Raw genomic sequence first — 25919 nt, 5'->3', positions numbered from 1 at the left:
AAATATCCACTAAAATGCTACTTCTAAGAATAATTAGTTGTAAAATCGCACTTTATTTTGTACATTTCAGTAAATACCTAAAGCATTCAATAAATATACAAAAAAATAGTTACTGTACATGATTGAAACCCGATTTTGACTGTCTACAAATTCTTATAAGCATCTATATAAATAGGAAGCCATGTTTTGTTCATAATAATTGATTTTTTTTTGCATTAGCTAACTAAAACTATTCATAAACTATAACATGAAATAAATGCTCTAAATTTATAAAAAAAATTTTTTTTTAATAAATTGAAAAAAATTGTGGTCCAACGTAAACTCAATGGGAAATTTTTATGTACTGAAATTCGCATCCAGCTTTCTGTGCTGTAATAAATTTGTATTAAATGTAAATAACAGGGATCTTCAGGGATAAGACAATGGACGATAAATAGATGTACATCCCCAATGATATCCCCTTCGTTAGATCAAAATTATTGGTTGAAAGTTTTTGACACCAAGTTTGGAACCAACCAAACAAAATTCAATAAAAGCACTTCAATTTTTTGGGCCATCGTTTATAAAACTTTGGGTACAAATTGAATTTACGGTCCACTGTTCCCTGTCTCCCTGGTACCTAATATCTATGCTGCAAAACTACGGATGACTATTAAACTAAATCTAAATGTAATTTAGCCCATTCACGTTTAAGTTAACTTGTCTGATTCAATATGAAATCATATTATCAAGATATCTTTCGAAACTACTTTTTAATAAATCTACGCAGCCTCTAAAGGCTACAAAGTGCAACCTGTCAAAATTTTATATTGTAGTTGAGATAAATTTTAATCTTTTTGAGTTTAGTATTCCATTTTACTGTTCTTTTTTAATCTTAAGAATTAATTAAAAAATACATTTACGTATCTATGACCATTCTCGGTCTTGTCTATACTTATCATCTTTTGAATTTCGTTATAATGTATAATTAAAACTTTTTTTTGCATTCAAAGCATTAAAATTAAAGGATTTATACAGTAAATCATAACCCAATTAAATTTTAGCTTTTTTTCTTTTTAATATGGACATTGCGTACAAAAATTCAATACAAACTATTTTTTTTGCATTCAAACCATTAAAATTAAAGGATATGTACATTAAAAATCAAAACATGATTAAAATTTAGCACCTTTTTCTCTTTGATATCAATATAATGTATAAAATGAATTCAAACAGTTTTTTTTTGCATTTAAACCATTAAAATTAAAGGTTATGTACATACAGTAAATCATAATCTAATTAAATTTTAGCTCATTTTTTATCTTTAATATCAATATAATGTATAAAATTAATTCAAATTAATTTTTTGCATTAAAACCATTAAAATTAAAGGATATGTATACAGTAAATGATAATCTAATTAAAATTTAGGTACGTGAATTGGCAAATTGAATTAATTTAATTTTAATCTACTTAAAGCAAATATTTAGCAGCCTGTGGTATCTAGGTGTGTAAAATATGTAAAGCAGGTGAATATTTATAATCTAAGTCTATTTAATCTAATTAAATCATATGTATACTAGTATGCTTCGCCCTTAGCCCCTTGTAAATTGTAGGGAAGTCAGAAAAATAGTTCATAACCACCCCTAGACATATCTAAAGCTTCTTTAAAAAGTACAATCACTTAAGACCAGTATACAATATGTTTAGAGATCTTTAGTTTTAGACAAAAAAGCCTTTTTATTTTTTTTATTTAAGATGAAAATGACATTTAGTGCTGCAATAAAAACAGTTCTTAGTTTTTAAAATTAATCTTTTTTATATTTTTAAAAGTTAATGAAATTCAATTTGTTCAATTTGAATGTTCAAATGATATTTTTGGCAATTTCCCTCAATTGGCACAGATCACCCACTTTATTTTTTGGGGGGAGGGGGGTGTTTCAGTTCTCGATATACATCGATTCAAATTTTTTATTAAAAGTAAGAAACATCAACAAATGCATACCAAAAGAAAAAAAAGAAAATATATAGTTCAGATCAAAAAGTATAAATGCATTGCTTTAAAGCCACACAATGCACTATAAAGCCAAATTTATCTAGCAAGGCGCCATTTTAATTAACATAAATTTTTCTCTCATCTCCAAATTTGACTAATTTTCACAACTCATTAAAAACAAATCCATTATGATATCAGGGAGGGAGGGGACATTGGACAGTAAATTGCACATTAGTACCCAAAGTTTAGTAACCACAATATCTTATTAGTTGGCTCAAACTAGAAGTTTTCAAACTTTTCAACCCATAATTTAAATTTACAGAAGGGATAATTTGTTTATCACAATTGGGGAAAAGGATGTAATTCAATTTATTTTCCATTGTCTTATCCCTTAAAGTCCCTGATGTTTACGCTTAAAGTTGAATTCTAAATGCACAAATAGTACAAAAATATAAGATTTAGGAATTTAAAATGAATTTTTTTTATTGCAGCACTGAAAGTCATAGCATTTCCAGTAAACGTCGAATCCGATAAACATCCGCTGGATTAAAACCAGTTCTGAGCAACACTGAAAAATCATGTTTCGTATCGCATTATAAAGAATTTTCCAAGAAAAAAATTAACTTTGTACTTCAATGAAATAATAAAACTGGAATTAATCTAAATCCCTAAATTTTTAATTAAATATCTGTGGAAAACTGTTTATAATACGATGCAATAATTACCTATAGTTGTATTATTTCATACATTCATAACACTTAAATTGTTGCTAATATAAAATTTTTTGATCACACCAGAAAATTATATCTGCTGCATAAAAACTGGGTTTGAACTGTATTCCTTATAATAAAGTAAAAGGATCTGTGTGTATCTGTTTGTGTGCACAGAAGAATCTCGCCAATCACTGAACCGACATGGTTCTCCTTTACAGGGTGGCGTCTTAAAGGTCCTTAGAAAGTTTAGAACTGTTTTGGCTAGGGTTCCACTTCCCTCTCATAGCGGCCAAAGAAATGTTTTGCTGTAAACAGATGATCTCAACATAGATTGAAAGAAAACATTTTACGTGTCCATAGAGGCCTCTAGGGGCGTAATCACTAGTCTGGATAAAAAGATAAAAAAAAATTTTAAATCCTTTTTTTATTTCGCAATAAACGGTCTAGAAATACGAATAAAAAACCACTTTTCCTGTTCAGTAGGAGGTTATAAGCCTTATATAACATACTTTGCATAAAAAAAATTTTCTCATTTAAAAAAAATGTTATATTTTACCTGAGCTGACACACATTTTCTTTGCATTTGTTGACGGTTAATTGGCAGGAACCAACACTAAAATAGTTTCCTTGATTTTTATACTTTTCGTAGATTTTTTTTATTGTCAATTATTACAAATATTTTGTTTTAATAAAGATTACTTTTCAACTAACAGGTACAGAAAATCTACTAAAAAATCAAGCAGTCTATCTTGAAAAGTAGCAGAGAAATTCACGTTTCGCCAATTAGTTGCTTACAGACGAACAAACAGACATTATTATAGAGTATCTTCTATTCAATGACAAATAAAAACTGTCTTACCTCTCAAATTTAGAAGGGTTTCCCAGATTAGTAAAGAAAGTCCTATTTACTTATCTAGATCCACTGCTGACAGACAGATGGACGGTTAGACAGTCAGACAAACAGAGTGAATTAAAAAGCAGATTTGCGACTTTATATTAACTGCCTCACCTGTCAAATTTAAAAGGGTTTCCCAGATAGGTAAGAAATTATCAATTACTGCAGTAGATTTGCCACTGACACACGGACGGATAGACAGACAGACAAAGTGAATTTAGTGAATTATAAAGCAGCTCCGCTACTAATAAAAACTGTATAACCTGTCAAATGTAGAAGGGTATCCAAGGTTGTCAAAGAAAGTTTCATTAACTGCTGTAGGACCACCATTGACTAACGGATGGACGGATAGACCAAACAGACAGACATATAGAGATCTTTACAAATAATGATAAAAATATAACCTGTCAAATGTAGAAGGATACCCGAGGTTGGTAAAGAAAGTTCCATTTACTGCTGTAGAACCACCACAAGTAGCAGTCACTAAAATTATACAAAATATTTTTAAAATTTTAACATTTCAAGGAATGTCTATAACGACAAAGCTAATATTGCTCGATTCACTTCTACAAGAGACAAAATGAATTGAAAATGATTGCTAAAATCGATATATATCTTCATGTCTTAGAATAGTGTAATTTTTTTTAAATTGGTTGAAAAACATACTAACTTTAAAATATGTATATTGTATATTTTGAAAAAATATTAGTAAATTAATGAACAGGATAAAGACAACTTTAAAAGGAATTTAACAAATGTAGAATGCACTGTACCGCATAAACTAATTTGGATTTTATTGATATTGTTTTGTTCTTTTGCAGGAAATTGGTTGTGTTTATATGTTTATATTATGGAAACTATCAATTGACATATCAATGATCGAATACAAATTCGGGACAGGGTCTTTGCAATTTTGCTAAAAGTTATGTGTAGCTGCTGCCCCCTTCTATTCTTTGATTTAATTATATTTTAGAAGATATAAATGTTATCTTCTTTTTTTATTTCTTTTTTAACAAAGCAGTTTTTGAGTAGGGTTAAGAAATATCTGTATTAGGGCTACTAACTTTTGGGTAGAGATCACACTTCAGCAAATCATCCTAAACCTGTCCAAACAATATACACCAAACTTACTTTAGTATTTAGAACTAACATCTTATTAATCAATCTAATATTCTAAAGTTATACTGATAATACAAAGGATATTAAAAGTCAATTCATTATCTAATGATTTCATTATATAACATCTCTTAATGTATAAAAAGAACAATTAAGATGATAAGTATGACATAACGGAAATATTTCCAGTTGAGTTTAACTGGCGGAACCAAAACTCATGGTTGGAAAATGATAAGTCATATCTGACGAATTTATATATTACATAAATACTATGAGTGGTTAATACAGGGTTCTATTTTGTACAGTATATCTTTATCGAGTTATACATTTATTTCTAAATAGATTTGTATATTATTACTTGGATCTTACACCAGATTTTCTATAATAAAGTGAACTCTGTAGCGGGCAAAAATAACGATCTCCCCCATCCCCCTCCTTTACCCCAATCCTCTTCCATTCTGCTTGATAAACGGCCCGACCAATAAAGGCGAGGGGATATTGCAACATAAATTGACGACAATTTTTCTCCTGTCATAATATCCTTGCATATTCTACATCCATTTATCTATTAAAAGGTACTGAACAAATACTAATTTTGTTATTGGTTACTAGAACCTGTACATTTAGACTTGCGTACATTTTTGGCCTCCTGGGTATCTGATAACATAGATACACATTACTTAAGCTTTAATAATAATTTTCTCAAGTCACTGTGTTGTACAGATTATTAGTAGCGAAGCTACTAGTTAATTTACTTTGTCTGTCCGTCCATCAGTCAGTAGGTAACGCCATGGATTTTCTCGGCTGCCACTTAAGAAAGACAGCTGAAATTTTCAGTTAAGATTCCTAAGCCATGTACGAATCTAGTCTAGACATTATTTTGTCCGTCTGTCAATCATTCATATATCAAAAGACATAAAAACTTTTTATTATAAAAATGTTACGTTATTTTTTCATTCTTTTTAATGAAAATTGAACATCTGCTCTATAACTTACTTTGTCTGTTTGTCCATCAATATTTTTTTGTGCTTTCTGATTTATGGATGTTGTCATCCTTGTTATTATTTAAGGGAAACGGTACTTTATTTTATCATGTTGTGTGTGTGTGTGTATGTGTGTGTGTGTGTGTGTGTGTGTGTGTGTGTGCGCGTGTGGTAGGAGAGATAAAAAGTAGATTCATCCGATTTTTCATGTTCATTTCCGAGATACAAACACATTTATATCAATAGGTCTATTAAAGATGCTATTATGGTATTACTCCAGGGATCTGAAGGGATAAGACATTTGATGATAAATTAATGTACACCTTCAATTATGTCGATCAAAACTACTCATTCTGTTGAATAAAGGGGGGGGGGGAGGGTTAATGCAACCATCTCGTAATTAGTGAGCAAATGACATTTAGAATTCGAATTTCGATCTGAACTTTTGCATGAGTAATCCTTGGTAGGTCTTTGGTAGGTATTTTCCCTAAATCGAACAAAAAGTTGGAAAAGTAACGGCTGGCGGCTCAGCCGTTTAGCCGTTTTTTGCTTATTTTCAGGGTAAATCCATCATCAATTACGTAGGAATCAACTTTTTAAAACATATTTTTGGTTTAATTCATGTTAAATGATAGCAATAACCATTTTTAAAACATGTAGTACCAACAGCTACCGTCTAGAACCGTTTGATAGCGTTTTGGAGTGGCAAAGAGTGTTATGTGTAGATAGGTTTCGTAATTTCCACTATATAGATACAAAAAATGGGAAAACGGCCCAGCCGCCAGCCGTTAGCCGTTACTTTTCCAACTTTTTGTTCGATTTAGGGAAAATAGACCCAATCACCACAACGTTGTGAAGCCAACGAATGAAAAAATGTTTTATACAACTTTAAGGACCAGAATAACCCCATGCTATTATGATTTTTCTGAGAAGAATTGTTAGTGTATCATCTCTATACCTTACATTGCCAGTATTCCTTGTCAAAGGACGTCCAAGGTGGTAATACAACCCCTACTTTTTTAAAAACAATATGAAAGGTTTTCTGAGTGGGTTACAACCCTAACCTCCCAAAAACCCAATCAAAGGAATTTTGGGCTCTTCTCTTCATGCCATATATGATGTTTTAAATACCTCAATCTTTATAAATCTGGTGTATTTTAGACCTATCACGCTTTTCCTCAACAGTTTAGCGGATTTAAAACCGACACGCAACAAGCGGCCAATGGATCCTATAAATAGACACATTTGCTGAATCAAAACTGGTTTTACCTAAATTGTATCTGTTCCTTCTTCGCGATTATAGAATTTCAAAGATTTAACAAAAATTGTGTGATGATTTGACTTTAAAATGGCCTTTGATGTAAAATATATATGCTGTATATTACCCTTAACACATGAAAGTAGTAGTTGTTTTAAAAACCTTTTTTTGTAGATTAATTATAACTTATAAAATTGTCGACGGGGGTAACTTCTGACTTTAATTAATGCTTGTTTTTCTTCAAATTACCTTGAAATTTTAAACTTAGAAAGTAAAAACAGTAATAAAAATAAACATATCATTTAACTAAAAATACTGGCACAATTGATTTACAACATATACTTTTTTTTAAATTGAAGCTTTTCTACAATTGGGGTCGGTTAGTCTGTCCGTCAGTCAGTAACAGTTAGCTTTTTAGGTGGAACAATTACCTTTTTCATTAACTTGGACAAGTTTGAATTTTCCTATCGATTTCAAACTTTGCAAGGTTATTCCTGTACTAATTAGATACGGTTTAGAAAGCGTATCAATTCTATAATCATTACCAGAATGTCCAATCCATACGCCCATTTTTAATATGTTGATTTTAACTTTTTTTAACAACAAATTTTTATGTGTAAAAATTATCTAATTGATCTGATTTTTGGAATACTGATTCCTAGGACAACAAAGTTCAATGTTTAAAGCAAAGCATCTTTATAATCAAGTCCTAAAATGTAATTATGTCCTTTAACATTATCCTGTATTTAAACAGTTTTTTTTTAATTACAAACAATTAAACAAATTTACTTACACATTTGTTCCGACTTTTATAACTTTATATTCTGATTATTCACTTCTTAAACTGCACAATGATAATGTCAGTTTATCCTACGGTTTCATAGCTTCGCTTTTATAGATGTTGTCATCCTTGTTTACATAGAAACAATTAGCATTGACACTCGAATTTTGTATGTAAAAAAGACACGATAGTATTAAGTTATCAACCACATAAACAATAGATTGTTAAAGACATTAGGCCTTTAATTGATTATATCAAAGGACTGTTATTAATAAGTATACCTAGTCAAATTAGTTAACAACTTAATAGTTGATTATACATTAAATAAAAAGGATGAAAATTTCCATAAAAGTGAAACTATGAAAGGGTAGGACAAAAAAACATTAACAATTGTAGAGTGTCATAACTTAAAAAGCAAATATAAATATATGTATATGTATAAGTCTAAAAAAATGTAAGTAAATTTGTTGCAAAATATAGGAGACTGTTTAAGAACATCCCTACATTTTTTATATGCTTTGTTTATAACATTCTACCTTTTTGTAGTAGGAATATAAAAAATGTTTCAAATCAACTTTTTGTAAATAGACAACGATTGTAGAATTGCTATGCTTTCTAAATCGTACCTTACTACTACAGAAATAACCAACCATGCCAAGTATAAAAAAATAGGACAATTATAAAAAGCCTAAATTAACGATAAGATCTATCCTTTATGGACAGACAGACGAACAATAAATATAGAAAAATAAAAGAAATTAAAATCAAGCAGCAGAAATGAGATGTAAAGGTTTTCTAATCTAACCTAATGACTTACCTTTATTAGTTTGTTAACGTAAAATCCTGCATTATTAAAGATACTTGTTGTATGTATATGCTTCTATCCTTTATTCTTTATCTTGAAAGAGTCTTGTTTTTAAAAAGATATAATTATAGATCAACAAGGACCAAAATCTTTGACCTATTTAGATTATGATCACATTTTGAAAAAGGTTTTGCAATGTCTTAAATAAGATACAAAATTAAATAATAATTTTTTTCAATTGCTAAATAATCTTAAATACACAAGACAATAATTTGGTGTTTAATAAGATATACTAGCTCAATATAAAAAATAGCGATTGTGCCTATCGATTTCAAACTTTGCATGGTCATTCCTGTAGTAGTTTGGTACGATTATAAAGCGTAGCAACTCTATAATCATTACCAGAATGTCCGTACGTTCATTTAAAACATGTTGATAACTTAACAACTTTTTTAACAACAAATTTTTATATGATCTAATTCTCCGTTTGATCTGATTTTTGGTATATAGATTCCTGGGACAACAAAGTACAATATTATAAGCGATGCAACTCTATAATCAAGTCCTAAAAATGTAAGTATGTCCATAAACATTATCCTGTATCAAGCAGTTTTTTTCACAAATTTACTTACAATTTTGCTTCGACTCTTGTACTTTTATATTCTGATTATTGAGTTCTGACACTATACAAGTGTTTATGTCCGTTTGTCCTACCGTTTCATTGCTTCGCTTTTATGGATGTTGTCATCCTTGTTCATTATATCAATTATTTTATCCATATAAAATTCAAAATGGTTTAGAACAAAAATATTTACTTTTGTGTAATAAACGGCAAAGTATCTAAACAATTAGAATTAATATATAAAAAGTACTTTTGATATGACTTTTTATATCACTCATAATGCATAAAATAACCATTGTTATAAATCCTAAATATGCAGTGTTGAATTGTCTATAGAAATATTGTTTTAAAACCTCAACAAATATGACAAACTTATATTACTAAGCCATGAACATTAAGATTAAATGCTATTTTAAAGTCAAATCATCGCACATTTTTGGTTAAAATCTTTGAAATTCTATAATCCTGAAGAAGGAACAGATACAATTTAGGTAAAACCAGTTTTGATTCAGCAAATATGTCTATTTATAGGATCCATTGACCGCTTGTTGCGTGTTGGTTTTAAATCCGCTAAACTGTTGAGGAAAAGTGTGCTATAATACAACACAAATTTTAGAACCCCCGGGCCCAAAAAATAAATTTTTCAAAAAATACAATTTAACATATGAGGTAAAATTCTGTAAAGAATTTTAAATGCTTAAATATTACACTTCAAAAGATTGCAAAAAAAATATTTGAAACGAAACATGAATAGAAATAAATAGAGTATGTAGTTTCAAAGGGAGGGATATGGAACCCAATGATAATAAACAATCTATTATCTGCCTCTACTATTATTTCTGAAATAAGAACAAGTGAGGGTGGGGACATTAAACTTTAGATCATACTTGTCCCAAAAGTTTTGCAAATAAGTTCTCTTATTCGTTGGAATAAAAAGTTTAGGACAAATATAAGATGTTTATTGGTTGGTACAAACAAACCTTGTCAAACTTCTCCAAGAAAATTAATCTTTCCCCAATTTTTGTGCATAGAATTCTTCTTTTGTTGCTTGTAATTGGGAGAAGATTAATTTGTTGATATTTACTCTCTTCAGTGATCTTAAGGGATAAGACAATAGACAATAAATTGACGTACATCCCCAATGATGATAATCAAAATTAGAATTCTGTAGATCAAAATTATTGGATTAAAAGTTTAGCCATTGCTAGTTTGATCCAACCAATCAAGATTTAATAAAAAACAGTACCCAAAGTTTTGTTTATATAACTTTGGGTACCCTATCCTTTTCTAATATGAAAGATTGTTGTGTTTGATGTCAGAAAATAATTGTTTTCAAAATGAAAAACTTTGTGGACAAAAATAATAACGTCCAAATATTTTGGTGTAAAAATGAAAAACATTGATATAAATCATCAAATAGGGCGAAAACCAGGGAGGGAGGAGCCATTGGACTGGTTATAAAACTAGTCTCCAAAATTTTCAAAAATCATTTTCTTATTCGTTGCCCAACACTTTGGGGACTTTTTGTTGAATTTTGTTTAGTTGGTTCATTACAGTGCAACACTAATTGTAATCAATAGAATGGATAATTTTGTGTATCATTAACGTGGATGTATATTAATTCATCGACCATTGTCTTATCCCTTTAGTTCCCTGGTGAAAACAAGGATGAAAATATCTATAAAACATCCGGACATACGAATGAATACCAACCAGGGAAATGGAACATGAATCTGACAAACAATTCTAAGTGAAAATTTCTCCTCAACCCCCTTCCCTTTTTTCTCACCCTCTCACCCACTTCCCTTTCAGTTACACCAAAAAAAAACAAGTTTTACTCCAACCTTACTCCAACAAAATTTTAATTTTCGGCAATTTCAAATGGAATTAATTGGCTAAATAGCAGCCCTTGATATCAATAAATATTTATTATTATTCAAAGGTTAGCACAACAATTCTAAGTGAATCTGTTCCAAATTTACTTAATGGCGGACCAACCCTTGCTTTAGAAAAGCTTTGCTTATAATAAGAGCACACTCTGCTTTGCAGTTTCCAAATTCGTTCATAACAAAAATAATCTCAGGACAAGGTGTTTTTATCAAAGATCTAAAGGGATAAAACAATGGACGATAAATTTAGGTACATCCCCAAAGCTTATGATAGTAGAACATTTCCCCTTCTGTAGATATAGATTATTGGTGACAAATTTTAGAAACTTATTCAGATTTAATTTAATTCCCTAAAAGGTTAAATAAACGTTTTTAAAGGTTTAACCAGTCCAATGTCCTCTCCCTCACTGGAGAATTCAAAAAGTTTAAATATCTAAAAATTGACAAGGCTTAAATTAAATTTTTTTTATTTTTAATATTAAAATTCATATTTCTAAACATAGGATTACATTACATGAATTAGTGTAATTTTCCAAGTTGTTAGGATTTTTAAAAAGAATATTTAATCAACTGAGTGTTGCCAGGAATGGAGAGGATATTATCTTAGTACTCAAAGTTTTTTAACCACCTTATCATATTACTCAAAGACTTTGGGTGCTTTTCTTGGTTCCAGACTAGTAGTGTACAAATTATTCGGGTATAGTCCTTTCCACGACATCCCTTCATAAGGAGCGATTCTTCGTATTTTTCACGTTAGCTTTTCTCCTATTTCTAGCCCCTGCGGGGGGCTCTAACCCTGCGGGGCCAATTACCTAACCCTGTGCGGCAATCACCTTACACAATATAACCTAACCTAACCTAAAATAACCTATAAAAAGCCATTTTAAAAATACGAAGAATCGCTCCTTATGGAGGGATGTCGTGGAAAGGACTATACCCAATTATTCCACCAATAATATTAATATTTCTGAAGAGGTAACATTGTTTATCATCATTGGAGATGTATATCAACATATTGTGTGATGTCTGCAACATTATGATCCGTAAATCATGTTGCCATTGTCTTTAAAAACTAAAATTGTGTAAATTTTATGAGTTAATGTAATTGAAATATAAAATATATCTGGTAAATTAAATGCAATAATTGAAAAAATTTGGAAACTAATTTATTGCGTAAAGCATTTGTGGGCCTTTAAATTCAATCTTTTCTGCGTATTTGTTTTAGGTTCACAACGATCTCGTAAATGGCTGTATAGATTGTTGAACAATTTCAGAAAAATTTCATATTTGCTCACGAAAAGTATAGAAATATGTTTTTATTGCATCGTACTATAGACAGCTTTGCGTGGATTAAGTATTAAAACCAGTTTTGTTAGTTTCTATTTGCCGAAGGTTATTTGTATTATAATTTTTATTTCAATATTTGTGGAAAATTGTCTGTAAAACTATGCTATACCTTATTTTACAGTATGGATGAGAACTGGTTCTAATCCAGCGGATTCGAAGCCATACTGGAAATTCTATCCACACAAAACAATCTAACTTAATAATTTTATCCCTATTTTTAGCTTAAAAGTACATGTAATGGGGCATTCCTTACTTCTTTTATGGCAAAGATCTTAGAAGAAATGAGCAAAGGCAATAGTTAATGTAAATCATACATTCCTAATTTTCCTTTTCAGTTTATGGGTAATTCAAACTGTTCATTAAAAATTTATTGTGCATAAATACAATCAACAATCTACATTCTTAAAAAATGGATAGAATTGAAAAACTCCCATAACTGTTTAAATTTGAATTTTATTTTGTATTACAAATTGTTTCATGCAAAGATATCTACAAATACATTCTTTAGATGCCAAATAATACTTACTTTTCAAAATTTGGAGATTTTCCCTCAAAGTGACGAGGAAACAACCCTCCCTTCTCTTTTTTAAAATAAATTGAAAATAAGGGGGGGGGGGAGGGGTTCTTCTTTTCATAGTCTTAATCAATTTAGGTGGCGAATTATCTAATAAAAAGTACAAATTTTTTAATTTATTTGGTGATGATATAGGAAATATTGGAGAAAAAGATGGTCACCTTGAAGCCTTAAAGAGAGTCAAACTAAGATATTGCAAGGACTATTATAATCTAATTACATATACTTTAGGGTCACTGTTTAAAGTAAATACTCTAATAGCTTTACAAGCTTTTCTGTTGGAAGGAAGGAGGGAGAGAGGAGTTAGTTAGTCAGTCAGTGAGTAATGCTTATGCCTATAAAAAGTTTAAAAGATCTAGATTTAGAATGAAACAATATGAAATGTATAATACACAGGCAAAACATTTTAAACAATTTATTTCTAAATTGTTTGCAAGATTTGAAAAGATTTCACTGATGAAAGGAGAGTTTGCAAGGAATAAGGTGTAACATCACTTCTGTATCATTAACCAGGTAGGAGTGGACATTGGACTTTAAATTATACTGGTCCCCAAAGTTTTTAAGAAATACTTTCTCTCATTTGTTGACTTACAAATTTTACTTTTACTTTTACCATGAACAATAAAAAGTAAGCTCTGTATAATGTCTATAAAAATGACAGCATATTATACATACAAATTACCAATGGTAGGCCACTACACAGATTGAATTACCAATGGTAGGCCAGTATACGTTTTAATTGACTAATGATAGGTCAGTATGACGTCATTTTTAATAGGCACTATTAAAATCTTTTTTTCGTTTTTTTTGAGAGGAGGGTGGGGTCTCCAAATTAAAACCACCACTGAACCAGTAGGTGTATTTCCTGAAATCATATGATTCAGACAATTGTGATTTTAATATTTTATAATATTATGATGCCTTACTATAATAAGTGTGGCAATTTTGTTTCTTATTTGTATTAACGTGGAGTTGATGCACACCGTGAAATAGGCCCAAACTAGAATTCCTTAATTTAGTTCATTAATGGGTGACAGGCAAATTTACAATTCAATGTACAATTTTGTACAGCCAATAACCTGCACATTTTTTCAGGGATTTTATATATGAAATAAGACAATGGACGATATATTGATGAAAGCTCCTAATCTGACGAATAAAATTATCCCTTTGGTAGATGAATATCATTGGGTGAAAAGTTTGGACACTACTAGTTTGTACAACCCAAACTTTTAAGACCAAAATTATTCACAGTCTCCTCCTGGGTTTTTAATTTTCCTAAAAGGGTTTATATACATACATACATACATTACTTGGATGTTGTACAAGATTTTCATGCAGTTGGCAAAAATAACGCTAACCCTATCCACACCCTATACAACATGCCCTCTCCTCCTACTGGATGAACGAGTTTCATATTAGCAAACTAAATGGGTAACCAACTTTACCCTAACAATTTATCCATATATTCTAAATCCATTTGTATTAAATGTTTTTTTTACTTATCAAATATGCGTACAATCTCGGTGTACTAGTTATATTTCACCAAATAAAAGGCCATCATTATGCACACTAATGAAATGTTTAGCAAAACTTTACAGAATAAAGGAGACATAATGAGATACAACTTTTAAACAGATTCAACCAGGGAGGGAGGAAGGGAGGGAGGGAGGGGACATTGGATTGGAAATTATATTTCTCCCTAAGTGTGATAACATATTCTCTTATTTGTGGGGTAAAAGAAAATATTGATTAGGTTGTACAAACCAGCAGTGTTCACACTACACTACAAAAGGTGTATTTATTCCCTAGAAAAACTTGAACGACAATTCCTGTTTATTATTTATCAGCACCACAATTAATATACTCCCAATTATGACTAATAAAATAACCCCTTCTGAAGATTGGTGACAAGTTTAATCACTCAATCAATATTTGTAAAAGAGTTTTCAAGTAATAAAATGAGATCTTTATAAAACTTTGTGTACCAGTGTAATTTAGTGAACAATGTCCCCTCCCTCCCTGATGTTCCCAGATTTATCCAGGAGTTTTTATTTAGAAATTTTCTTTCATTTAAGTTTTTGTTAATTAGGGTATCAAGTTTTACCATTTAATTATACAAAGAGAAATAAATCTTTTTCTCTTGAAACAAAGTTACATTTTAGATTAGATTGTTTTCTTGATAATTATTTTTTGGATCTACTGCAGTTCACGGTAAAAGATTGCTGGTAAGCAATATTTCCAAAAATCTATGAATTTTAAAGGCTGCTAGCTGCCAAACGGCTGAAAGTACAGATCATGTTTTAGGCGGCATAAGAAGGCCTACAAATAATCTGGAATAGCCATTAATCAATAATGCATAATTATCTCGCAGTGCAGAGAAATGCGCGAAAAAGACCTATTTTACGCGTTTTTTCTTCAGTAAAGGTTTCCCTGTGCATAATTGGATCTTGGCTATTCCAGATTATTTGTAGGCCTTCTTATGCCGCTTAAAATGGTGTGCGGGTATGATCTGTACGTTCAGCCGTTTGGCAGCTAGCAGCCTTTAAAATTCATAGATTTTTGGAAACATTGCTTACCAACTAGGGTTGGGCCGGATACTTTTTTGGCCGGATACCGGATACCGGATATCCGGCTGATTTCAAATGCCGGATATCCGGTAACCGGCCGGATATCCGGCCAACGCCGGATATCCGGCAAATATCCGGTTATCCGGCCAAATTACCGGATATCCGGCCGGATAACCGGCCAAATTACCAGATATTAAAGTAGTAAAAAAAAATTTCTTCAGAAATCTTATATAAATTTACATAAAGTTAAACTTATTCAGAAAAAGTGTTCTTCTAGCTTCAATAATAAGAAAATTAGAGCCTTTTAAGATTTTAAAAAGCAGAGATTTTTGGTGTAAAGTATAAAAAATTATAGAGCCGGATATCCGGCCGGATAGTTTCAATATCCGGTAACCGGCCGGATATTGAAAATGGCCGGATAACCGGCCGGATATCCGGCCACACCGGATATCCGGCCCAACCCTATTACCAACAATATTTTACCGTGAACTGCAGTAGATCCTATTTTTTTACTCCGCATTTTATCCATATTTGGAAACATTAATAGTTATTTATGGCATCGTATAATAGAAAGCTAAAATTTTATGATTAGAATTAGTATCGTTAGTCCCGGTAGCCCGCAGGCAGGCAGGGCTAACAAAACTGGTTTAATCTCATGATTTTTTATTTGAATACTATATATTATTTTTTCAGTATGGCTGAAAACCGGTTTTTATCAATTTAACTTACCCAGGCAACAAACTCCAAAACCCGAAGCACAGGTTCCAGCCGCAGTACCTCCCTACAAATAGAATAGCATTATTGAGTAGCTGCGCTATTAATTTTTAATATTTTTGAAATACACAATCTGTATTGGTGAGAAACGCAGGAGTGGGACAAACGTCGGAGTGGACAAACACAGGAGTCCCAAATTTTTTTTTTTAATTAAAATTTTTTTTTCAATTTTTTTATACAACCCCCCCACCCCTCGGTCCTCTTGTTAGGTTAGGTTATAGGCCAGGGGGCCGAGCGCTGCGGCTAGGCAGGCTAGGGGGCAGAGCGCTGCGGCCATAGTCATTATTTCGTAGACAGGGGTATAAAAAAATTTCAAAATTGTCATATTATTAAAAAAGCGGACACTCCTAGGTTTTTTCCCTCCCTCCCTGAAAAGATGATAAATTATTGTTCGTCGTGTTTCGTTTGTATTATTTTATCATAAAATTGAAAATGCTGAATGCACGTTCAAAACAGTTACTTTTATTCATTTTAACATATGGTCTTTATGTACGATGTAAAATTTGAAAAAGGATGACAACATCCATATTTAGCGAAGCACAAATGATGGGACAAACGGACAGAGTGAGTTATAGAGCAGATAATCGGTGTCATAAATAAATATACCTGAATTTGAATTGTGCACAGTTGTGGAGTCATACACACACTCACCCACACATTATTGTGGAGGACCTTACCTGACTAGTACTGTCCTGCCTGGTGAAACAGGTTCCATTTTGTCCAGTGGTGGAGACACACACTCAAACATACACACACGCCATTGTAGAGGGAGACCTAACCTGACTGGTACATTCCTGCCTGGAAAAACAGGTTCCATTTTGTCCAGTGTGGTGGAGACACACAAACACACACACACAAATTATTGTGGAGGGATACCTTACCTGACTGGTACATTCCTGCCTGGAGAAACAGGTTCCATTTTGTCCAGTGTGGTGGAGACACACACACACACACAGTATTGTGGAGGGATACCTTACCTGACTAGTACATTCCTGCCTGGAGAAACAGGTTCTGTTTTGACCAGTGTGGTGGAGACACACACACACACACAGAATTGTGGAGGGATACCTTACCTGACTAGTACATTCCTGCCTGGAGAAACAGGTTCTATTTTGTCCAGTGGTGGAGACACACACAACCACAGTATTGTGGAGGGATACCTTACCTGACTAGTACATTCCTGCCTGGAGAAACAGGTTCTATTTTGTCCAGTGGTGGAGACACACACAGTATTGTGGAGGGAGACCTTACCTGACTAGTACAGTCCTGTCTGGAGAAACAGGTTTAATTTTATCCAGTGGTGGAGGCACACACAAAACCATACACACCTTATTGTGGATGGAGACCTTACCTGACTAATACAGTCCTGCCTGGAATAACAGGTTCCATTTTGTCCAGTGGTGGAGACACACATACACACTCACACATAATTGTGGAGGGACCCCTTACCTGACTAGTACAGTCCTGTCTAGAGAAACAGGTTCCATTTTGTCCAGTGGTGGAGACACACATACACACTCATACATTATTGTGGAGGACCTTACCTGACTAGTACTGTCCTGCCTGGTGAAACAAGTTCCATTTTGTCCAGTGGTGGAGACACACACACACATTATAGTGGAGGGAGACCTTACCTGACTAGTACAGTCCTGCCTGGAGAAACAGGTTCCATTTTATCTAGTGGTGGAGACACATACACACATTATTGTGGAGGGATACCTTACCTGACTAATACAGTCCTGCCTGGAATAACAGGTTCCATTTTGTCCAGTGGTGGAGACACACATACACACTCACACATGATTGTGGATGAAGACCTTACCTGAATAGTACAGTCCTGTCTGGAGAAACAGGCTCCATTTTGTCCAATGTTGGAGACACACAAACACACACACAGTATTGTGAAGGGATACCTTACTTAACTAGTACAGTCCTGTCTGGAGAAACAGGTTCCATTTTGTCCTGTGGTGGAGACACACACAGAAACACAATATTGTGGATGGAGACCTTACCTGACTAGTACAGTCCTGTCTGGAGAAACAGGTTCCATTTTGTCTAGTGGTGGAGACACACACAGTATTGTGGAGGGAGACCTTACCTGACTAGTACAGTCCTGTCTGGAGAAACAGGTTCCATTCTGTCCAGTGGTGGAGACACAAACATCATTAGGAAAGGAGACCAGTGTAAACAGTGACAAGACTATAATAAAATTAATTTCAGTAAAACAAAATTTTGTCTCCGACTTTTTGATGATGGCAGAAACAATCTGCCTTTTGTAATATAATAGTATATTAAAAGCTACTCTTAAGCTGGTTAATTTAAGGAAATATTGGGAAGCTTAATTTTTTAATCTTGTTCTTAATCTTCATAGTTTGTTGAAATATTAAATTTCTATTGTCTATTAATATGTAGCGTCCCTAGCATCTAGGAGCTTTTAGTCGGAAGGAATAAATAGGTACTAAAAACGCTTTAAATAGTCCCAAGACTTTTATCTAAAGATAAAATGATAAAAACCGTCCCAGGACTTATTGCATTTCTAATTTGTAATTCTCAACCAGTTTAGTGGTTATCGAGATCCAAACAGAATCCTTACTACCCCATATAAAAGAAGCTTTACAGTATCTCAAAAAATCAGCCATGTGACGTCATAAAAATTAGGGATGATAGGAGAAGTGGGATTGAAAACCCCTTAAAAAGAGATGGATAATTCCTCATTTGTATGACGTCACAAGGCTGATTTTTTAGGACACTTTGTAAAGCTTCTATATAAAAGATTATATTTATAGAATAAATAAAAGGTATATTATAATTATAAATCCGCAATTCCAGCTGAGAAATAAATGTAAAAATGTGTTTGTTATGTCTGGATACTTTTTTTTACAATTCTTTCCTGTGACTTCACTTACACATACACACACACACACACACACACACCCACACACACACACATACAAACACCAAGGAGAGAGAGGGGACAATGAGCTGTTAATTACACGAGTCCCCAAAGTTTTATAATAACGTTTATTTTTTCCCTGGCTTAACAAGTTGGGGACCTTAGCTAATTTTGATTGGTTGATTCATTTAGTTGAGTATTTAAAAATTTCAACCACAAATCATAATTTACCGAAGAGGTAATTTTTGTGTATCAGTATTGGGGATTTACATCAATCTATCTGCCATTGTCTTATCCCTTTAGATCCCTGCACACATCCACAATTTGACATCACCATTGTTCAATCATTCTAAACTTTGTTGGGGCTCCAAGTTTTCAAATATTTATTTTATTTATCAAATTGAAAAATTAAAATATCAATCACCAGAAGTAAATTATGCTGGTCCCCAAAGTTTTTCCTCATTTGTTGAAACAAACTATCAGTGTCCAAACTTTTCCATTATTGGGTTGTGTCAATTCAGACACAACCCAATCTTTCCAGATTTTGTATAATTTTTTGAGGAACACGACTCCAGTGACGTCTTATTTTTCTTTAACGAAAAAGGGAAGGGGGGAAGAAAATCTCTTCAAAAGAGATGGGGAAAACCCCCTTTTCTCCCATCTCTTTTTTTCTTCCCCCCTTCCCTTTATCGGGAAAGAAAAATATGACGTCACTGGAGTCGTATTCCTCAAAAAATTATACAAAATCTGGAAAGATTGGGTTGTGTCATCATCATTATCTTGTGTCTTATCCATTAAGATTCAGGAATTTAATCACAATATCTGCCAAAAAAATCTCTATTATACTTAACAAATCTTATTATAATAATTTTGATGCTGCAATGGATAATAATTTTTTTTATTCAAAATTTTGTATCATTCCTAAAACTTTTTACCAATCTCACACCAAATATTTTAATAGTAGTTCTACAAAATATTTAAAAACAAAAAAATATATGAAAATTGGTAAAATCATTTGTCTGTTTTGTACTATTTAATTTTAATATTTTACTTTGATGTTAAATATCATATTTTACACTTATAAAAAAGTAACAGGATGCTAGTCTAAACCGATATATTTTGACTTTCCTCAACGCTTCTTTTAGGTCTAGGTAAGTTTTCAAAAAATTATCAACAGCCGTCCTTACAAAAAAAAACATCCCTCCCCCAAAAGACGTCTAGGGGAGGGGAAATAAAGGAGTTTTTAATGTTTATCCCATTCAAACTTTAAACCCCCTCATTTTCCCCCACCAAAAACAAATCTTGGGCATCCTTGCCTCCCCCCCTCAAAAAAAAATGTATTATGCAGGTAGAGGACAAAAAGAATTTTTGATAAAAAGTTAAACTTTAAATCTTACATAATATGTTAACATTTTTTGTTTATATTCTTTGTTTTCCAACTTTTCTGCCTGTTTCCATTTTTATTTCTGCTTCCGGTAAAAGTTGTATTTTCGTTGAAAACATGATTCTATTCTGTTCTAGCTTTTATAATGTATTTTCTTGTATGGGGTGTGAGAATGTGAACATTATTGTATGACAATGTCGAAGGCATGAACTAGAAAAACTGAATCTTGTGATTGTACATTTTTATATGCGTAGAAAACTGGATATAATACAATGCTAGACATAATTTTTCAGTATGGCTCGGAATAGGCTCTAATACAGCAGATATTAATCAGTTTCGAAGCCATACTAAAATGTTCATTTCTATATGGTTCAATATAAAGAATTTTCTAGGCATAAAAATTTCAGGTTTTTGCCTCAAAGATGTAAAATAAATTGTTCACCAAAAATTGCATACCAATCTGGCGGTTAGCATGATCTTTGAGTACAAATACACACACACACCCAAAGTCGGACAAACACCTGGTTCTTTTATATAAAGACTAAAACCATACAATAAATTTATTTTGAGACTTTATGTTTGTTTCAAACTTTTAGCATCAAAGGAAACTCTAAGAATTACTTTGGTTTAATCATACGAAATAGTTGTATTTTTTGTGTAAAAGAATTGGAAACTATTTGTAATTTGCTTAGCAAACATTTATATCACAACAATCATTCAAGATAATCCTAATATAAAAGTAACATGCTGTGTGTCTGTCAGCCTGTTTGTATTTTAATTTTAAGAAGGATCTTGCTAACCTTTATGTTTGTTTTTTCTTACTGTAAAGTTACCTATGGGTCATTTGAGGATATAAAACTATTTTGGTAGAGGGTACTGTTTCTTTTTGAAATTAAAGCTAAAAAGGGAAAGTTACCCCCCCTTGAGGCCTCTGGTGGTGTAGCTGAAAGTCTATTACTATATATGTATACATAACATATTTAGAGGCTTTTAAAAATTAAGCTTAGAATATCAAAAATTCATGTAAGATAGGAAATGTGCAACAAATTCATTTACATTTATATGTACATCCAGCTTATTTTTCAAGATGTCGATTAATTTCACCCATTCCTATAAATGGACCATCGGATCTTCTCCCTTCTTTAAAAAAACATAATTCTAAGCTATAATCATGCAAGAGCCCTATTCTTACTAGTTATTAACTCTGCGTGGCTCTTCTAATAACGTAAGCCAAGTTGAACAAAAAAATGCATATTTTTAACAAAAAATTAAAGTGTTCCATTTGCGATATTAGGTGAAACCACCCATATAAAGAGTTGTGTATTTGTAAGGTATGAAGAAAATTTATCACTGATTTCCTGGACTGATGCCGGTATGCTTTTTCTTTTCATCCAGGGATCTTAAGGGATAAGACAATAGACGATACATTTGTTTACATACTTAAAATTATCCCTATGAAAAGTGTAATCACTGCACTTTCTATAATCAAATATAATATTTGTGTAATTTACTATCCAATGTCCCCTCCCTCCCTGATCTACACCGCAAAATTATATTTCCACCAAGAAAATGAAAAGAAATTTTATACTTCCTATTTTTTAGAAAAAATGTAACTTCATATATAAAGTTATATGTGAATTTGCTTTTTTGAGCGGCTTAAAAGCGGTTATTTAGTGGTCTGGCTGTCAATGTTATAAAAGTGACAAATATGTCCTATAGTCAGTGGAATCTACATTAGAAAAATCAAACCTCTATTATTCATAACCCCTGAGAAAACTATTTTTGTTGGCTTACTCGGACTGACTGACCCATGATTATTTTATGCGGATTAGCTTTTAAAAAAAAATTGTTAAGGGAGATTAAATCTATTTTCTAAAAGTCATCCCCTTTAATTTTATTTTTATCAGGAAGATCAATCTAACCTTCCACTCTGATGGCAATTACACTTTTAAGAAAAGAACCATATCGGTTTAGCGGTTGGCGAAATATTTTTAAACAAACTAAAGAAATTGTAACTCTTTCATATAAAGAAAATAAACTGTATTCAAAGTCTAGCATAAATAGTTTAATATTTGTACAAATAAATCTTATCTATTTCCTTATTGCCATATATAAGAACTTGAAATATATTTTTGATATTCATGGTTCAACCATGAAGGGGATATGGTACATATAGAAAAAATACTTTGTCCTTAAACCTTCAAGCCCCAAGTGAGACCTCCTATCAATTTATTGTCCATTGTTTTATCCTTTAATATCCCTGTATTCCCTGCAGATTTGAACAGGTAATTTTGTTTATCATCATTTGGGATGTATGTATATTATTTTATTGTCCATTGTCTTATCCTTTAAGATCCCTGCAGATTTGAAGAGGTAATTTTGTTTATCATCATTTGGTATGTATGCATATTAATTTATCGTCCACTGTTTTATCCCAAAAGATACTTGTATTTTCTGCAGATTTGAACAGGTAATTTTGTGCATCATAATTGGAGATGTATTATACCAATTTATCGCCCATTGTCATATCCCTTATGATCCCTGCTGTATGATATATGACCCAGAAGCATATAAAAACTTATTTAACCCAGAACTTATTTGAATATGTTTGCTTGATAAATATTCACAATTTGTCAACAAATCTGCAGGGAAGACGGGGATAAGACAATGGACGATAAATTAAAATACATTCCAAATGATGATAAACAAGATTACCATTTCAAGTCTGCAGGGAATATAGGGATCTTAAAGGATAAGACAAGGATAATAAATAGGTTTACATCCCCAATGATGATAATCAAGATTGAATACAGGGATCCTAAGGGATAAGACAATGGACTATAGATTTATAATGGCGATAAATATGTTTAACGCTTCTATATAATAAAATTGTTGGTGGAAAAATTTGGCCATTTGAAGTTTTTCAAACCAAGATTTGACAAAAGTATCCAAAGTTATTAAGCTAATGAATTAGTTGTAAAACTTTGGACACCAATGTTATTTATATTCCAACGTCCCTCCCTCCCTGAGGGAATAGGAAAACTAAATCTTTGCCCTTTAGAATTTCCAATATATTTTATTATATAATCTGGAATGACAACATTTTTAATAGCGAAGCTCTTTGGAATGACTTAAAAATAAAAACATAAGGGGGGGGGGGGAGATATTACAACTGATGGAAAACTTTTCAATTAACCAATATTATCAAAATAGATATACCTCATTTAGCATCCTATTTTTTTCTAATGCGATTTCTCTTGGGAGGGTGGAGGTACCCTCACCCAAAATAGTTTAAAATCTTCCCAGGACCTATGAGAAGCTTTATTGTTCAGAGGTTAGTGAGATAACAAAGAAGCGGATTTATCGTATTTTCACAGTAGCTTTTGGTTATTTTAGGTTAGATTAGGTTAGGTGAATGTGAATGTTTTCCCCGCAGCGTTAGAAATAGAAGAAAAGCTGTGAAAATTCTACGAACTCCGCTACTTCGTTTTCTTTCCATGATCTAGATACTTTGCTAGGCACAGACAGACCCTAATTAAAGAAAAGTGTCACACATATAAATCAAGAGAGTGATGTTTTTGTGCTAATTCCGGGGGATAAAGGGGGAAAATGATTTGGTTCCAGGGATCGCAAGGGATAAGATAATGGACAATAAATTGATGAGCACCCTAACAACGATATATATATATATGAACCAATATGAAGACTATTATTGGTAGAGATGTTTGGACACTTTAAGTTTGTACAACCCAATCATCTAAAGTTTTTAGGCCAATAAATTATTTTAATGTTATAAAACTTTGGGTAACAGTATAATTTATAGTCCTATATCCCCTCCCTCCCTCCCTGTTAGTGTCACAGATTTGATAAATGGAGGGGAAATTTCTTACAGATATTTCAGAGAAGGATGGTGACAGATACCCAGTAGTCTTAGAATGTATCAAAATTTTAAAAGTATAAGGGCCCAATAAAATACTTCTTCAAAAAGTTGATTAAGTAATATTTTTTGTAAACATATCTATTAACCTCTAGAAAAAACCATGTATATGTACAAAATATTTACTGTACAAAATCTTACCCTAAGGTTGCCTGTCACCCGAAAAGAATATTTCATCCTGAAGTTATGTTTAAAGGTCATGGTGATATTATGTCATCTAGATTGGCATACAGATAATATTATGCAAAAATTTGGTTTCTTCATATGGTTTAAATTTTATTTCTAAAATTACTTTTAATAGAATATTTCAATAAAATAATATTTTTATAGTCTATACCAAAAAAATATAATCACAGCCACAAATTTGGTGTTTTTTTTTTTTTTGCATCAAATAAAGGCCAAGGGCTTTTTCTCTCCTAAAACACCAATATGTATATTATAGAAAATTTTATTATTTTTTTTTCACTATACCGAAGATAGTTTATTTATGTAACTTAAATATATATTTATTAGTGGCTACGCCCGTAGAGGCTTCCAGAGGGTGGAGATGGGTTACAATTTGACATACCAATTTTTTTAGTTGAAAAAGAAAAATATTTAAATAGTAATAACACTTCCCAGGACCTATGAGAAGCTATACTGAAAAGCAGATCCATATCGGTTTAGTGGTTAGCGTGTTCCTTTGGTACACACAAACAGACAAGCATCCTGTTACTTTATCATGGGGATGATGAAGAGCAGAAAGTTTATTTTTAATAGCGAAGCTTTTCTATAATTAGGGTCAGTCCGTCCGTCCGTCCGTCACGGATAGCTTTTTTCGTTAATTTAGATATGTTAGAATTGTCCTATCGCTTTCAAATTTTGCATGGTGATTCATTTAGTTTTAACATGTTGATTTTTACAATTTTAACAACAAATTTGTATGTGACCTAATTATCCGATTGGTCTGATTTTTGGTATACTGATTCCTGTGACAACAAAGTACAATATTATAAGCGAAGCAACTCTATAATCAAGTCCTAAAAATGTAAGTATGTCCATAATCATTATCCTGTATCAAGCAGTTTTTCAACAAATTTACTTACAATTTTGCTTTGACTCTTATACATTCGCATTCTGATTATTCAGTTCTGACATTATACAAGTGATAATGTCCGTTTGTCCTACCGTTTCAGAGCTTCGCTTTTATGGATGTTGTCATACTTGTTTAAGAATAAATTGAAACTAACCCACTCTAAAATAACTAAACAGAAACTAGAGTACATCTAGAAATCTTTTTCTACTTAATGGTTTAGTAAATGCTTATGTAATTTTAATTTGTCTGAGAATTTGCTGAATATAAACTTTACACTAAACTAAACAAGAAGATTTCAAAGCAACTCTTGGCAAGTTATAAAGGTTAA

General features: G+C 31.9%; 1 protein-coding gene across 1 annotated transcript in view; it reads right to left on the bottom strand.

The window, feature by feature from the left end:
* Positions 1-25919, bottom strand: part of LOC145312134 (uncharacterized) — a 94946-nt gene that overhangs the window by 58932 nt on the left and 10095 nt on the right. The window contains exons 4-7 of the mRNA XM_080151278.1: positions 18401-18501; positions 16258-16309; positions 3988-4066; positions 3245-3301 (exon numbers count right to left, since the gene is read on the bottom strand). Of these exons, the coding sequence (XP_080007404.1) occupies positions 3245-3301; positions 3988-4066; positions 16258-16309; positions 18401-18501 (289 nt within the window). The remainder of the gene's footprint in view (positions 1-3244; positions 3302-3987; positions 4067-16257; positions 16310-18400; positions 18502-25919) is intronic.

The sequence above is a fragment of the Acartia tonsa genome, chromosome 2, assembly GCF_053477335.1.
Source record: "Acartia tonsa isolate MP-2025a chromosome 2, ASM5347733v1, whole genome shotgun sequence".
Taxonomy (NCBI): domain Eukaryota; kingdom Metazoa; phylum Arthropoda; class Copepoda; order Calanoida; family Acartiidae; genus Acartia; species Acartia tonsa.
This window is presented reverse-complemented; position numbering and strand designations above follow the sequence as displayed.